This window comes from Ambystoma mexicanum, chromosome 12, assembly GCF_040938575.1.
Source record: "Ambystoma mexicanum isolate Mex_15411 chromosome 12, UKY_AmexF1_1, whole genome shotgun sequence".
Classification (NCBI taxonomy): Eukaryota; Metazoa; Chordata; class Amphibia; order Caudata; family Ambystomatidae; genus Ambystoma; species Ambystoma mexicanum.
Window position 1 is genome coordinate 896,072,131 of NC_090936.1, and position 16,412 is coordinate 896,088,542.

General features: G+C 49.0%; 1 protein-coding gene across 3 annotated transcripts in view; it reads left to right on the forward strand.

Moving 5' to 3' along the window:
* The window catches only part of TBC1D15 (TBC1 domain family member 15), a 1,818,951-nt gene that overhangs the window by 278,464 nt on the left and 1,524,075 nt on the right, over nt 1-16,412 (forward strand). For all 3 annotated transcript variants that reach the window (XM_069629387.1, XM_069629388.1, XM_069629389.1), the window contains exon 2: nt 923-1,021. In XM_069629387.1, coding sequence (XP_069485488.1) covers nt 923-1,021 — 99 coding nt within the window. The remainder of the gene's footprint in view (nt 1-922; nt 1,022-16,412) is intronic.

Sequence of the window (16,412 nt, forward strand, 5' to 3'; positions counted from 1 at the left end):
CTCCTGCACAGCCAATAGTGGTAAACAGAGAAGTAGGACTCCAACCAAGTTGTTGCACAGGTTTCAGTTGAAAAGGCTGGAGACTGCAATGACTGCTTCCATTTGCCTTCACACGCCAGAGGATGCAGTCTTGCAGTACAAAAACAGTGGCAAGTAATTGGAATGTTTCTTCTCTTTGACGACTGCTCATTCCATACCCCACGAACATTACTCGGACTTCCCCTCCACACGCCCTGAATATTTACAAGTAACTGGATTTGGAAGGTATTCCATACCGTAAATGTTTTATTTCAGCACTATAGCAATTTGTAGTTCGTCTAGTTCTGTTTAATGTAACCATCTATTTAGTTCTGTTCCGTGAATGACCAACAGTGTATAATATACATCCATGAATGAGTGTATTAAATAAGGCTGTAGGTATATCTTTATCTTTATATTTTTAACATATTTATGAAACTCAATACGTAAGTCACCACCTAATTGTGATGAAGTCTGTCAGTGATTGGTTTGCGTAACAGCTATTTTATTGTTGGGGTGACTGAAGCATTCATTCAATGCAGGTTTTCAAGATTTGATAAGGTTTAAACACCCTCTGTAATCTCGCAAGAATATATAGGCCAGTCCTGGAAATATCTGTGGCGAATTGTTTCAGAAGGGGAGCAGACTCTCTGTCTGACATGCGTTTTTTAAAAAAATGTTTTTATTTTTTTGTACAAATCCTACTTATTGATGAGAATGTGCTTGTAAGCCTAATATGTTTGTATATTGCATTTGAATCTATGCATTCTTGCTTTTTGTTAAAACTGTTATGAATTGCACGTGCAGAAATCACCTTGAACAAGATGTAGGATTAGTTTAAGTGTAACATTTTGTTAGTAAAGCATATTTTTTGTTGACCAAACTTTTAATTGTTTTGTTGCAGATAGTTTTTGAAAAAGATGGCGTGCTTGTCCAGTCATGCTGTGGGAGAATTGATAGCCTGGATAATCTGATTTCAGGGACATTACGTGTCTTTGAAAAGGTACTGTGATATTTGTCAGCATTTGGCTCTATGTTGTCTCCAGTAGATCAGAAATGGTTATCATTTGTTTTATTGTACGTTTTAGGTTAGCATAAATGAACCCTATTCACTGAGTTCATTATAGGCGGTAAAGCAGTTATACAAAACGAAAATGTTAAACATAAATAAGAAAATACACATACATTTGGTAGCCGTGAAGTTAATGAAACCAGCGGTCGAATCATTTGATGCGCTCATTTTGGCATCATGATGTAAATGATTATAGATTTCAATCCATGTGCTCACCATTTGATGTTCCTTTCTTTGACCCGTTCATTGCTTCATGCTTCATGGATGTGGTTTTGCATTTCCTCTGCCAGTAAGTTACACATTTCAAACTATTGGCTCACAAGGTCTCTCGCTCCAGACCACACAATCCAATTTGTTTCTGATCTGGCAACTTTCTTCCATGCACCAGATGGTTCTCAACTGGTTATATTATAATCATGAGGACAGTCTTTTATTCCTTATGTGGCATACATTTGAAGCTTTAGAATTGCCATGCAACTATTTCAAAACTCCTTCCTTCCTTATCACTGAACGGGTAAATACCAACCACATTCCAGGTGAGGCAGCAGATATTTATGGAAAAGAGATTTGTTTGGTAATCAAACCAACATATTCTCAAGATTTACCTACTTGTTTGCATTTTTTGTAGTTTGGGGGCACTTTTTTGTCAACTTTCGAAATTCCCTAACCATTCTGTGCCTTTAAATACATCCTAATGGTTTAGTTGGGTTCCTTCTCCAGCATTGGATCTGTCATGGATTCACATGCTTAGAATATTCCCCGTCGTCAGGCAGGGAACCTCGGTATATTTATTAAAAACGTTTTCCATTGGAAAAACCTGACACTTTTGTGTCCTATCAACGTCCTTTTGGGATGCTTACGCATGACCCAATAGGGCGTAGGGTATAATTAGCCTGCCCACGTGGCTCCCTTCAGATTTCAACCGTCTCCAAAGTAGTCGGGATCACCTCGTGTTTCTACACTTTGTTAGGTTGTACTTTCTTTCCCATTGTCGGCGAAAGCGTTGTTCCGGCTGTGTGCCATGTGTGGAATGAAGAAAGTTTATGAAGGGGATGAGCACATGGATTGCCTTTATTGTCTTTACCCTCATCACTCTGCGGACAACTGTGATATCTGCAGGGGGTTCTCGCAAAAGATGTTGAAGGACCATAATCGGCGTCTAATTAATGGAAGGGGCCTACCCTCCATCTGAGGTAGGGTCAGTGCACAGTCTGGCATCGAACAGGCCTAAGTCCCCTATAGTTCCTCGCCGCTCTGTGTCGGCAGAGCCTCCGGCAAAGAAGCCACAGCCTACAGAGAAGAGTTGCTCCTCTTTGGGGAAACATCTGGCGAAAGACACCCCTTCATCGTCAAAACATGGTCGTGTGGACCAGGACCGTAAGCAAGAAAAGTCCTCCTCTTCATCTACCTCAAAAAAGGATAGGAAAGACCCTATGAGGTGCTCCTACTCAGGAGACCATCCTAGGTCTTCCTCGAGTAGAGACTCTGCAAAGCACCGGTCTAAAGACTCCAAGAAGGCGGGATCGCCTAAAGAGTCTGCGCCACAACTACCACTGCCGTCAACGGGAGTCCCGTCATCGACAGCTTCACTACCGCCCGCGCAGTCAATACCTGCAGTGGCCTCGTCGACTTCGGCGGCGACGATCCACAAAGGGGAAGTGGAAACCCCTAGATTTCCATCGACGACTGTGGATCCCCCAGAGGTTTGGCAACCGGCGGTGTATGATACAGTTCTGCCGGGCACCCTATTACAGCAGGTATCTGCTTTCTCGGTATCGTCGATGGAGGAGGAGCAGGAACAGGTCGTTCATCCAACAGATCTCGGCTTGCAGGGCATTGGCCTGTCGACGACTTCAGGGATTCAGAGTGCCCCCTCTACATCTCTGGTAAATCCTCAGTCGATGATGTCTTTATTAAGTTTTGTCTACGTTACAATCCCTCCTAAACCAGTTAGATGCAAGGTTGCTGTCATGATGCCCGCTCCCAGGGAGCCGGTTCAAGCCCGGCGTCCCTGAAAGCGGACATCCAGTCCCCAAGGAAGGACCCAGCAACCCCATATAGGGGCCCTTTGGACAGTGTCCTGGCGCCTATGGCGCCAGGCTCATAAAAGACATCAGTCCTGGCGCCTTAGGCGCCAGGCTCATTATGGGAATGCTTGGGTGCACTTACCTGATGCAGACCATGCTGCAGGATCCCGGCCTCCTTGAGGCCTGAAAGGAACTACTTTACCTGTGGGACTAATTTACCATCCGGGCGTGGTCGGGGAAGGATACATGCCTGATTGGAGGAAGGATACATACCTGGAACTTCTTCCAAGGCTATTTAAACCCCACCCGAACAGCCACACGTGCTTCGCGTTGTTCTGCATCTAGCAGCTGGACGCTCACCGTGTCTGCTCCTGCATCCTGACTTCTGCCACGCCTGCCAGCATCCTGGATCACCTGCAAAGGAAGAGAAGAAGAGAACTGAAGAAGGAAAAGTCCTTACCTGCTAAACCCGCATCACGGAGACATCTCGCCGACAATCCTGAAAAGGAAGACTTTAATTTAAAAGCTCATCGCGTCGATCGCTGCAGCGCCGCATTCCACTCACCTTCACAGGGCGCCTCCATGTTCAGCAGCGATCATCCGGATTCGCAGTCAGGCCCCAGCGCCTAGGGAGAAAAACACCAGAACAAAAGGTGCGAGAGAGAAGGGGATAAGGAAAGCTAAATCTCCATGTTAAGACTTACCTGTTGATTCATTCCCTCTTCATTTCGGGTCCGCGCCGCATCCTGGCATTTCCGGACCCCGGCCCCTAAGGGGAAAAAGAGACATCAGCGTTAATGAGCGAATGAAAAGACATTACCAAAAATCGCTCATTTAAGACTTACCTGATTTCTACAAGGATTTCACCTCTCATCTCGGGTCGGTGCCTGTTCCCCGGCATTCCGTACCCCGGCCCCTATGGGGAAAAAGACACTAGCATTAGGACATTAATGCATGGACACAAGGGGAACCTCTTATCAAAGAACTTACCTGGAAGCCAAGCAAGTTTGGTTCTCACCAATCCGAAAATCCAGTGAAGTAACTGGATACCAACGCGCCCCTGCATCAGAAGCAGGATGGAGAGCTCGTCCTTCCAGACCCTAAGGTGAGACGCTACGAGAAATCACAGAAGGGTTTCAAGGAGGGTGAGAGGGGAAAGTGGGAGGCCGATTGCATTACCCCGCAGACAGTTAATCCCCTATTTTTGCCTACAGAAGGATACTTCTGCAAGCCAGACAAGCCAGATTTGGGGGCCCGGTCCAGTCCGTCTTCCGAACCCTGCGCATCACCTTAGAAGAGGTCACAGCAGCGCGAACCAGGCCAGCGCCTCCGTGGGAGTCAGGTGAGTGTAACAGTTGCCCCCCCCATAGGTACACCTCCAGTGATACCTGTCGACGATGCGGCAGGCCCTGCTCCACGCTCAACGTCAACAACTGGGGTTGCCAGTCTCCTGTCCGGTCAGCGAGGAAACCCCCGCTCACACCCGGAGGAGTTGAATTACAGGACTTTGAATCAGATCAAGGTCCTTGAGACTCCATCTCGGACACCTCCAGACGACATCGGGCCTTTCATAGGATGATGGCAAAAGCCTGTATTGAATTTGGTCTGACCTCAGAGGAAGAACAGAAGGAATGCTTCTTATTTGACCACATGGGGAAGAGGAGAAAGTCAATCTTCTCGGTTCCGATTCTGGACCACGTTTGGCAGGAAGGTTTACGTACCATGCGCCATCCATTTTCGAAGACTGCGATCAAGGGTAGGTTAGAAAAGAAATTTAAAGCCCCGGACACTACACCTAAGTGTTTGACCTCACAGCCCTACCCGGAATCAATAGTGTCAGCGGCGGCTAGCAGAAAAGCTAAATCGCAACACAAGTGCACAACACCTCCGGACAGTGAAGCTATAAGGCAGGATGCCTTTGGTAAGAAAGTCTTAGCAGAGGGAGCGACGACGGTCAAGGCGGCTAACGCGTTAGCTAACATGGCACGATATGACCATGAAATGTGGCATCGCTTGGCCCCCATCTTGGAACACCTGCCCAAAGAGCACAGAAAGACAGCCATGTTAACGGTGCGTGAGGGGGAGGAGGCATCAAACCACTCTATCAAAATCGCTGTGGGTTTGGCAGAGTCGGGATTCAAGCAAATAAATAATGGAGTGGTGCAAAGAAGACAGGCCTGGTTAAAGTGTACAGACTTTAAGCCGGAAGTCCAGTATAAAGTGCTAGACATGCCATGTGAAGGTGAACAGTTATTTGGTGAAAAGGTGGACGACGCCCTTAAAGGCATGAAGGAGGATTCAGATACTGCAAGATCACTGGGGGCATTACAAAGTGGACAAGCATTTCGGCCCTTTCGCCCCTTCCGCAGAGCTTTGGGAAATTCTTGATTCGCCGCATCCAGGGATCGGAATTTCAGTAGATCCGCATACTCCTCCCAAGGATACAGGCGAGAGGTCCAGGCGACACGAAGAAGCTGGGATTTCCAGACTTCTAGAAGGAGGGGAGGACAGTCTTTGTCTACCAAAAGTAAGCAGTCAAAATCTCAGCAATGACAATCTTCAGGACGTCCTGGGAGGCAGAGGGTCCCATCGCATCGACGAGTGGGAAAGAATAACGTCAAACCGTTGGGTGTTGGACACGGTGAAGCTGGGCCACTCTTTGCAGTTCTAGATCATGCCATCTCCCATTCCACCAGTGTATTTGGCGCAACCCCATCTTCACATATTACAGCAGGAAGTTGTGCTTATGCTGCAAAAAGGGGCTATAGAATTTGTTCCGGTGGCTGAGAGAGGCCTAGGGGTTTACTCCTGTTACTTCGTGGTCAAAAAACCCAACGGCAAGTGGCGACCCATTCTGGACCTTCGAGCTCTCAACAAGACTCTGCAACGCCTGAAGTTCAAAATGCTTAAGCTTCAGGGGTCATTAGGTCGATACAGCCGGGGGATTTTCTGGCGTCGTTGGACTTACAAGATGCATATTTCCATATATCCATGCGTTGACGACACAGAAAATTCCTGAGGTTCGTGGTGGGTCAGAGTCATTACCAGTTCAAAGTGTTTCCATTCGGCCTAAAATCGTCTCCCAGGACGTTTACGAAATGTTTAGCTCCGGTGGCAGGATGGCTATGAAGAAAAGGTCATCACCTCTACCCTTACCTGGACGACTGGCTAATGAGGGGCTCGTCGCCGGCAGTGGCGCAAGCAAGCCTAGACGTTACCATGCAGCTACTACAACGGTTGGGATTTGCAATCAACATTCGAAAAATCCTTTCTGGCTCCCTCAAGGAGCTTGGTGTTTTTGGGCGCGGAGTTCCAGACTCAGTCAGGACTGGTGAAACCTTATTTAGAGAGAGTTCAAAAACTCAAACAAAAAGCGGAGGACTGGAGAGCTGGAACCAGAGTGTCAGTCAGAAGATACGTGTCGCTTCTGGGAGCCATGGCGTCGTGTATCTCGCTAGTGAAGAACTGTCGTCTCTTCATGAGACCGATACAGGAGTTTCTGGCGGACCGATGGTCTTAAAGTCGCGGATTGTGGTCCAACAAGTTGATAATCAGCATTGAGTTTCTAGAAGCGCTTCGGTTGTGGCAACTCTCAGACGAGAGGAATGCCTCTGCTAGAACCGGAATTTCAATCGACATTTGTGACGTATGCATCTCAAACAGGATGGGGAGCCCATCTGGGATCCCTACAAGTTCAAGGTCGATGGTCCCGAGGAGAATCGACCCTTCACATCAATGTGCTGGAACTAAGAGCGGTACGCTGGGCTCTGAGGTCATTTTTGCCGCGCATACGAGGAACAGTGGTGAGAATATTAACGGACAATACGACCACAATGTTCTACCTCAGGAAACAAGGGGGCACTCATTCCAGAACGCTCTCGAGCGAGGCTCAGGAACTATGGCATTGGGCCCTCGAACAAGAAATAAGCATAATGGTGTACCACCTACCAGGGGTGAACAATGTGCAGGCAGACTCTCTCAGCAGAGAGATGAACCAACTCCACGAGTGGGAGCTGAACAATCAACAAGTGTTGAGCATCTCCAGAAAACGGGGTCGTCCTTCCCTGGATCTCTTTGCAACCCGAAAGAGCAAAAAGTGCAAGCAATTCGCCAGCAGATGGCCACAGCCCAATTCGCTGGGGGGTGCGTTCTCCTTCCCGTGGACGGGCAGTTTCGCGTATGCGTTCCCTCCATTTCCGCTCATTCGATAGACCCTCCAGTGGATTCACAAATATCCATGCCATGTGATTCTAATTGCCCCTCACTGGGCGAGGCAGCCGTGGTTTTCGGATCTGCTCCAACTGTCTGTGGCAGAGCCAGTGAAGTTTCAAGTGACGCCGGACCTTCTGTTCCAAGACAAGGGAGCAATTTGGCATCACGACCCGCGCTCTCTCAGCCTGACGGCTTGGCTCCTGACTTCTCCAAATTTGGGGCCCTGAACATTTCTTCAGATTGTCGCCGAATTTTAGAGGCGGCGAGGGCTCCGTCCACGAATATTTCATATGCATGTATGTGGAAAAGATTCTGTGTGTGGTGTAAGGATCAACCGGAGGTGGACTCGTTAAACATTTCATCGGAGCAAATTCTGCCTTACTACACTTGGCGAAAAAAGGTTCGTCTTTCTCCTCCATAAAGGTTCACTTGGCAGCCATTTCAAGATTTACTTGAAAAAGGCACTCGACTCCGTTGTTCAGTGACCGACTAGTCAAGCATTTCCTGAGAGGGTTTTTTCAGACTTTTCCTCCGGCCAAAAAGTTCCCTCCTAGTTGGAGTCTCAATCTGGTACTATCAGGGCTAATGAAGGCTCCCTTTGAGCCCATGTCGTCGTCACCCCTCAAATTTTTGTCATGGAAAATGGCCTTTTCCGTAGCCATTACTTCAGCAAGAAGACTGTCGGAGCTGCAAGCGCTGGTGATTGATCCCCCATACTTACGTTTCTTGAAAGACAAGGTGGTGTTAGCAACTAACCCTCATTTTATCCTGAAGGTTCCAACTACATTCCACAAGCCCTCTTCGGTTGTGCTACCAACATTCTTCGCCCCGGCTTCTTCTTTCGCAGAGAAAGCTCTCCATACGTTGGACGTCAAAAGAGCATTGAAGTTTTATCTGAGTCGTACCCAAGAATTCAGGCGTACAAGACAACTGTTTGTAGCTTATGGACCCTTTGTAAAGGGAAGACCAATCTCCAAACAGGACTAGCCCGCTGGGTTTCGTCAACTATTGCCTTCTGCCACTCTAAAGCGGGGAAGCCTCTGGAAAGGCGCCCAAAGGCTCACTCGACAAGATCCACTGCGTCATTGGCAGCATTGTGGTCCGGAATCCCGCTGGTGGACATCTGTCAGGCGGCCTCCTGGTCGGTGCCGCATACATTTACTCGGCATTATTGTCTGGAGCAACAGCATGCAGCAGATGTGCAGTTGGGAAGGGCAGTCCTGCAACGCCTGTTTTAGTAAGGTAAGCACCCTCCCACAAAGGGGGGTGCCCCCCTTTTTCAGTGTACCATGGTTGTTTGTCGTTCTTACTGGTTGCATGTTGCGTTCTTGTAGTGCTGGTTTGCATTACACACATCCAGCTATAAGGATACTGCTATGTAATCTACTCTAAGCATGTAATCCATTAAAGATCCAATGCTGGAGAAGGGAGTAGTTTCTTACCTGTAACTCCATTTCTCCAGCGTTGGTATCTTTCATGGATTCACATGCGCCCGCCGGCCTCCCCTAAATGCAAACTTAGTATTGCCTCTACTTTGGGGGGTTAAAATCTGAAGGGAGCCGCGGGGGCGGGGCTATTTATACCTTACGCCCTATTGAGTAATGCTTAAGCGTCCCAAAAGGATGTCGATAGGACAAAAAAGTGTTGAGTTTTTCCAATGGAAAACGTTTTTAATAAATATACCGAGGTTCCCGGCCTGACGATGGGGAATATTCTAAGCATGTGAATCCATGAAAGATACAACGCTGGAGAAATGGAGTTACAGGTAAGCAACTACTTCCTTGTGTGCTATGTGGCCCTCCCCTCAGTTACATCTACCTGTGGCCAAAAGTTTGGATACCATCTCAGCAGTTTAAACACCGTGGGAGAAGACCCAGAAACTGTGTGTACAGCTTTGAAACATGGTCACAAAAGGCACTGTTAATGCATAGACACTTGTACGATCACTATTCGCTGTGAAAAACAACATACCCATTGTATTCAATGTTCGTTTTCCTCATTTCTGCCGAGTGAAAAGGATTTGTAAACCCAAACATCAAGTCCATCAGTGCATAGCATAACTATCCCTCAAAGATTGTTCCTATTTTGAGTGTGGTTGTTCTTACACCCAGCTTCTTCCATTCCAGTTGTACATTTGTGACACTTGCTTGGTCCGTATGGCCAAGGACAGACTGGGGAACTTTGGGGACTGGGCAAGCCACAAGCTTCCACGCACTTCCGCCCAAATTTTGCTAGAGCGGCGCGTCCCTGACTGCGTGGTCCCTCGCAACTTCCTACCGCGTGCACCTCGCATTCCTGTCTCTATCCTCTGCATGTTCCGTGCAACTCCCTACTGCGTGTTCCTCGCACTTCCATCCTTGGTTTGTCGTACCGGGCGTCCCTGACTGCTTGGTCCCTCGCAACTCCCTACCACGTGCACCTCGCACTCCCGTCTCCATCCTCTGCATGTTCCGTGCAACTCCCTACTGTGTGTTCCTCACACTTCCATCCTTGGTTTGTTGCACCGCGCATCCGTGACCGCATCGTCCCTCGCAACTCCTGACCGCGTGTCCCTCGCTCCCCCTTTTCCATCCTCCTGCACCCACCCATGCGCCCCCTTTGCTCTTCCTCATTGACTGCCCTGTTTTGAATTGTATTGTTCTTTGTTCTGTTGTATTCTTCCCTCCTCTAGGTTAGCATTTGTCGACTTCCCTTGCTCTTTGTATATTGTTTTGTGTTGCATTGGATTGCTTTGTGTTCTGCTGTATTCTGCTCGTCTATAGGTTATCATTTGTTGACTGCTCTGCTCTTTGTATATTGTACTGTTTTTGTTTTGTGTTTTTCCTCACTGACTGCCCTGTTTTGCATTGTTTTGCTTTGTGTTCTGCTGCATTCTTCCTTCTCCTAGTTTACATTTGTTGATTTGGTTTTTCCTTTTGTAAACTGTTCTGTGATCTGCTGTGCTCCACCCTCTAGGTTCTCTTTTAGCTACTGCTCTGTTCTTGATGCCTAGGTAACCTGATCTGCTTACCAGTCTGCCTTGTTTCTGCCTGCTCTTCCTTTAGCGCTCTTGTCTACTTGGATAAAATGGTCTACTATTGTCTGTCTAGTCTGCTTGCACCCCTCCTTGTGTCCTCCCCTAGTGTCTGCCCACCCACACCTTACCCTCCACCCCTCTTCATGTCTCCTCTTCCCCCACCTGCTCTATGGTGCTCTTTGACATGTACGGGCGTGCAAGCAGTGTTAAGAAATGGCTGCGTAGCCCTTTAAGGACGCTGCAACCAGGTGCCTGGAAGTTGGCATGGCAACGCTGGCGTCCTCTCAGTGTTTCCTACGGCCGACGCCGGAATCCGCGTAACGTTGTCATGTGACCTTTCCTTCTTAGGCACCGCCTTCACTTCGTATCTGTGCTTCTGATTGAGAATTGGTGGCGCCTTGTACCTTGTGCTTTGTATCCTGTTCCCTTAAACCCCTGTTGCAGCACCCTTCCTCCTCCCCATTCCCTCCTGTGTTCCTGATTGCCTCGTTTCCTCGACCCAGACCGTTACCTGGCCTTGATTCTGGACTGCCTTGTTCTTGTATGCTGCCTGTATCGTGCTTCGACCTCGGACTGCTCACGGACCTCTTTGCCTTCGCCCATTTGTTTTGGTTGCTCTTCGTCTGTCTTCTGGATCCTCACTCACCTGGATTGCGTCTGGGGAATTTGTTTCTTGGAACTTTTCGAACTTTGGGATTGTTGAAACTTTGGAACTTTTCGAACTTTTGGATTGTTGAAACTTTGGAACTTGGACTTCCCTGCTACGTACACTAACTCAAGACTGCCAAGTGTGTATTAGGCGTCCTCGTGCCGGCGGGATAGGTGGTTGGGTTTTCCTTGGATTCTGGATTGTGGATTTCGGATTTGGATTTGTTTCCCTGCTTTCTTCCACCTGACTCTCCCCGGCGGTGATTAAGACAAAACACGGTAAGCCATAGTCTCGCATGGGAAGGGGGTTGTTATTGGAATTTGACAAACACGTACTGCATTCTTGATCTGTTGTTTTCGGGTCTTGTCAGAAGGGCGGTTGGTTATACATTCTGTCTTGTGTTAACCTCTCACTTGCAGATCCAACGCCTGTCCTCGGCCACTCGTACCACCCTGGCTTCACCGGTAACAACTCCTGCGGCACGTGTCATCATCTGGGTCGTCTGGGTCTCATCTGGCATCCTTTCTTTCCTCTGATTGATCGCTCTGGTTGTCTATTCCTGGAACCAGAGGGTTCCATCAGGCGGAAGAACTCATCGGCTACACGACGTGGGCAACTCGCATCTGACACTCTTTGTTTCTCCTATCTTTTAAAATTGCTTCTCTATCGACTATCGTGCTCTCCCTACTAGGCCTGGTAGAAAGAATGTCAAAAGGGATATCCTGGTCTCCAACCCAGGCCTCTCTATTGCTGATACCTATAACAGTGCTTCCTCCAGACAGGCCCTCACCGACATCCTCTTTGTCGTTCCCTCGCCAGACCGAAGGACTCTTCATTATGGACTCTTCATATGGTCTCTGTGCTCTCTCCTTTCTCTTCTTCTTCCATTAATAGTAGCAGCCGGTGGGAGGCCCTCCTGTTCCCCTTCCATTCCTCTACGGTCATCATTAATATTTACCTGAATGGCACCGTCTAGGTCCAAGGCCCTCTGGCCAACCTTCTCCTCTTTGATAGGAAATTGATGAGGTGCAGGAAGTGTCTTTCTTCTCCTGCTGTCCCTTGTCTCCCTGCCATGGCTTCCTTGCCTCCGCCCTCTGCCTCCTCCTTGGTACCTTGCCGTCTCCTCCCTCCTCATCCACCCCCCCTCAGGCTCCTTCTGCACCTCCGGAGGGCGTACTTCTGATTTGTACCCCTCCCCGGAAGTCTTTGAAGCCTGGCACCCTTCTACATATTGCCACTCTTAACACTCGGTTAGCTGTCAAACATTCCTCTGACATCTGCCGCCTCCTGTAAGAGCTTGACCTCAATGTCCTCAGCCTCACCGAGCCATGGTTCACGGCCAACTCTGTCACAAGCTTGACACTGTCTTCCCTGATGGCTACAAGATCCTGTCCGCGCCCAGATCCAACTGTTCCGGAGGGGGAGTAGCCTTGATCTTCCCGGAGTGGATTCCTACCTCTGTCATTCCTATGCAGGCCTACTGCTCTTTCGAATGCCTTGTCTGCATACTTTGTCTCTCTCCTAGCCACTCTCTTACCGTGGCTACTATCTATCGGCCACCTTGTCAGATCACCTCCTTACTCTGAGTGGGCAGACCTCTCCCCCTCTCTTCTGATCCCGACCACTCAACTCCTCCTCCTTGGAGACTTCAACATCCACCTGTAAGCTTCCTCTCCCTCCACTGGACTCTTTCGCAACCTCTGTGACTCTCTCTCTCTTACTATGTTAGGCTCACCTGGTATCCACGGGGGCGCCGCACGATACTGGATGGAAGGTTGTGCGCTATCCTGGACCCCTCTTGGCCTGGTTTGCACGTCAGCCGTTAGGTAGCGCCTAAGACAGGAGAGCGGGGGGGTTTAGATACTGGGCCCGTACTAGGCAGACTTCCACCTCCCTCTGATCCAAATCCCTTCCCTAGGGATTATGGCTCACCTTGGTTTTTTGTGCGTTGAGCTCTCCGTCCTGTGTCTCTGTGAAGGGGCGCGTGAAGGATGCGGGCATTCCGAGGACCTAGTTGCTTCACTGGTCCACGTGCCCTTGTGTCAGTATTACCCAAATTGACCTTTTACAATTGACCTTTTGCACAATTGACCTAATTATAGTGGTCCTAATTGACCTTCTGCACAATTGACCTTTATATTATTTTAGTTATTTCATATATGTATTGGGTTGGTTTTGGATTATAAATAATATAAGGGATTTCGGAGGGGGGGGGTTGCTGGGGTTTTTTGATTGGCTGGGGGACTGCAGGGGGTTTCCCCCTGCATATATGTCCTAATTGACCTTCTAAATTAGGTAAATTCTCCCGAGGTCAATTGTGAAAAGGTCAATTAGTATACAACCCTTGTGTCAGGTCCAGACCGGCTGTGACTCCGACTCTGCTTATTATGTTCAGGTGAGTCTTTCAGTCTCTGTTCTGTCTCTTTTGTTTCCTTCGCTTTCTGTGTCTTCTCAGTCTTACTTTCACTACTACGCTCTTTGATAATGTCTCTTTCTATCTCCACAGGGATGGTTGCGGAGCTGCAGCGCTGGATGGAGAAGACTATGTTAAGTTGTTGAGGGCGGAGTGATGCGCTGTTTCTTTGGAATCCGTTGCTAACCTGTATTCCTTTCTGTTCTTCATGCAGGTTGCGGTGCGGTGATGTTCCAGAGTGATGGTTGAACAAGGCGCTGCTATTCCAGGTAAGTGTTTTATGGATGTGTGCTTGTTTCTTCTTCGCCCTTGCAGGTTATGGTGCAATCCAGAGTTGGGCAAGGTTAACGAGGTGCTGGGCAATGTCAGGATCCACTGCTTACCAGGTAAGGGTTTTTGTTAATCTGTCCTTCTTTTCTTTACCTTTTGAGGCTGCGGTGCAACTCAGAAATGGACGATGCAAAACGAGCGCTGGATGGACGCAGGGCCTTCTACTCACAGGTAAGTATGTCCACTTACTAATGCTGTTCTTGTTCTTCCAGGTGGCTGGTGAAATTCTGGTCGATTGTTTCAGGTTCAGATCACCGGGAGACGCAGATGAGCTGGAGCTGGACACGATGAGCGTTACGCTGCAGGAGTGCAGAATAACATGAAGCGTGAATCCCAGTTTGGGTGTGGCTTATATAGACAGCCACACCTGAAGATCCGGCCACACCCAATACACTAGTCTGCACGGCTCGGTTCATATCTTCTGCTGATGGACTTTTAGGATCCGTGGAGCCAATTTGGGGGGCTGTAGCCACACTGCTGTTGGGGGGGCTGTTGCATCTGATGAGGTCAGGGATATGGGTTGTGACATTCTATTCTCCCCTCTGGCCCGACTCACTCTGCAGGGCACACTCTGGATGTTATGATCTCATACCTCCCACTCTCCACTCCTCTCTCCTGGAGTGACCACTTTCTCCTTTCCTCCCATCTCTCCCTCTCTACCCCTCAGGCCATGACAACTCCAGCACTGCCACCTACCTTCTCGATCATTCGACCCATGAAGCATGTGTCAGTTGATGCTTTCGCTGCCACTTTCTCTCCCCCTCCTCCACCTTGGGCTGACTCACATCCTAACATAGCCCTCTTCATGCTCCACTCTTCTATCTCTGTTACTCTTGATGTTCTTGCCCCTGTCATGATGATCTGCTTGAAGCCCAAAGTGCAACTCCTGGTACGACTCTGACCTTGTCACCCTTAAACACAAGTGCAGGGTGGCTAAGAGGAAATGGCTAGCTTCTTTTGCACCCTCTGACAATCTGGCCTGCTGCCTGCTCCAAAGGCAATACCGGCTCTCTATCCGCACTAAGAAGAGAGCCCACATAGAAGCATGTCTCTCTGCAGCATCTAACAACTTGGCCGAACTGTTAAAAATCGGCAAGGAGCTGGCCTATCCTGCTGCAGTCTCTACCTCTCCTGTCACCTCCCAGGCCCTCTGCACAGCCCTGGCTTCTCATTTCATCTCTAAAACTCAGGACATCCTGTCCACCCTCTCTTCCTCTGCTCCTCCTCCCTTTACTCTCCCCTCTAACTCCGGCCCCCCTGCAGCCACCCCTCCTCCCTCTTTCTCTGCCTTTCCTCTGTTCTCCCCTGATGAGGTTTGTAGACAAGTCCGATCTATCAGTCACATCAAAACAAGTTCTTCCCTGTTCTTCCGAAACCATCAAGGACCACATTGACACCGTTGCTCCTTCCCTGGCTGACTTCTGCAACCACTCCTTTGCCACTGGAGCCTTCCCTTCCTCCCTGAAGCTTTCTCTTGTGCACCCTCTTCTCAAGAAACCCTCAGCCGACCCCTCCTGCCCAGCTAACTATCGTCTGATCTCCATCACTCCTTTCCTGGGCAAACTCCTGCAAAAGCTGGCCATCTCCCAGCTTAATCTTCAAACTGAATCTGTTGGTTATCTCCATGACCATCAGTCTGGTTTCAGAGCTGCCAGACGCACGGAAACTGCTCTCCTGAACATATATGAAAACCTGTTCTCTAACCTTGATTCTAATCTCCCCTCTGTCCTCATCTTACTTCCCTCTCTTCTGCCTTTGACATGGTCAGCCATGGCATCCTGTTCAATCGTCTCTGTGATAACCTGAGTATCAATGATCAGGCCCTGGCTTGGCTGACCTCTTTCCTCTCTGACCGACCCTCTCGGGTCCAAATTAGGTCCTTTCATTCCTCTAACTCACTCTCTACCTGTGGTGTGCCCCAGGGGTCTAACCTCTCTCCCTGGCTGTTCAACCAATACCTGACACCTCTCGCCCACTGCATTGCTGCTCTCTGCTCCAACTTTCAGTGCTATGCGGATGATACTCCGCTTGTTTTCATGCTCCCCTCTGCCACCTCTTCTCCTTCTCTCATCTCTGACTGTCTATCTGCTATCCAGGAGTGATGTCCAGGAGTGATGTGCCGCCAACGATCTCTGCCTTAATGCCAGTAAAACAGAGATTATCCTCAACGGCACACCTGCACCCTCCTTTCCTTTCACTCTCTGGCCGGCCTCCTTTGGCCCTCTTCCTGCTACCACTTGTGAGGCTAAGAGCCTCGGGGTCATCTTCAACTCCACACTCTCCTTTTCTCCTCACATTTCTGACATCTCCAAGAAGTCCAACTTCCAACTGCACCTCCTCAGAGGTATTGTTCCTTTCCTCTCCTTCCCTCAGACGCTCACTGTCTCTAGAGCTCTGGTTCTCTACTACTGAAACAGCCTCTTTCTAAATCTGCCTGCTTCTACTCTCCGCCCTCTGCAACTCATCTAGAACAGGACTGCGAGACTTGTCCTTGGCCTCAAGCCCGGGGATCGAATCTCTCCAGCACTAAAATCTCTGCTTTGGCTCCCAGTGGCTGCGCGGATTAAGTTCAAGACCCTCTGCATTGCCCACAAGGCGTTCTGGGGCCTGGGTCCTAAATATCTCTGACTCTCTCTTTGTAAATAACTTCCTACTCTAACTCAGGGTCAGTCGCT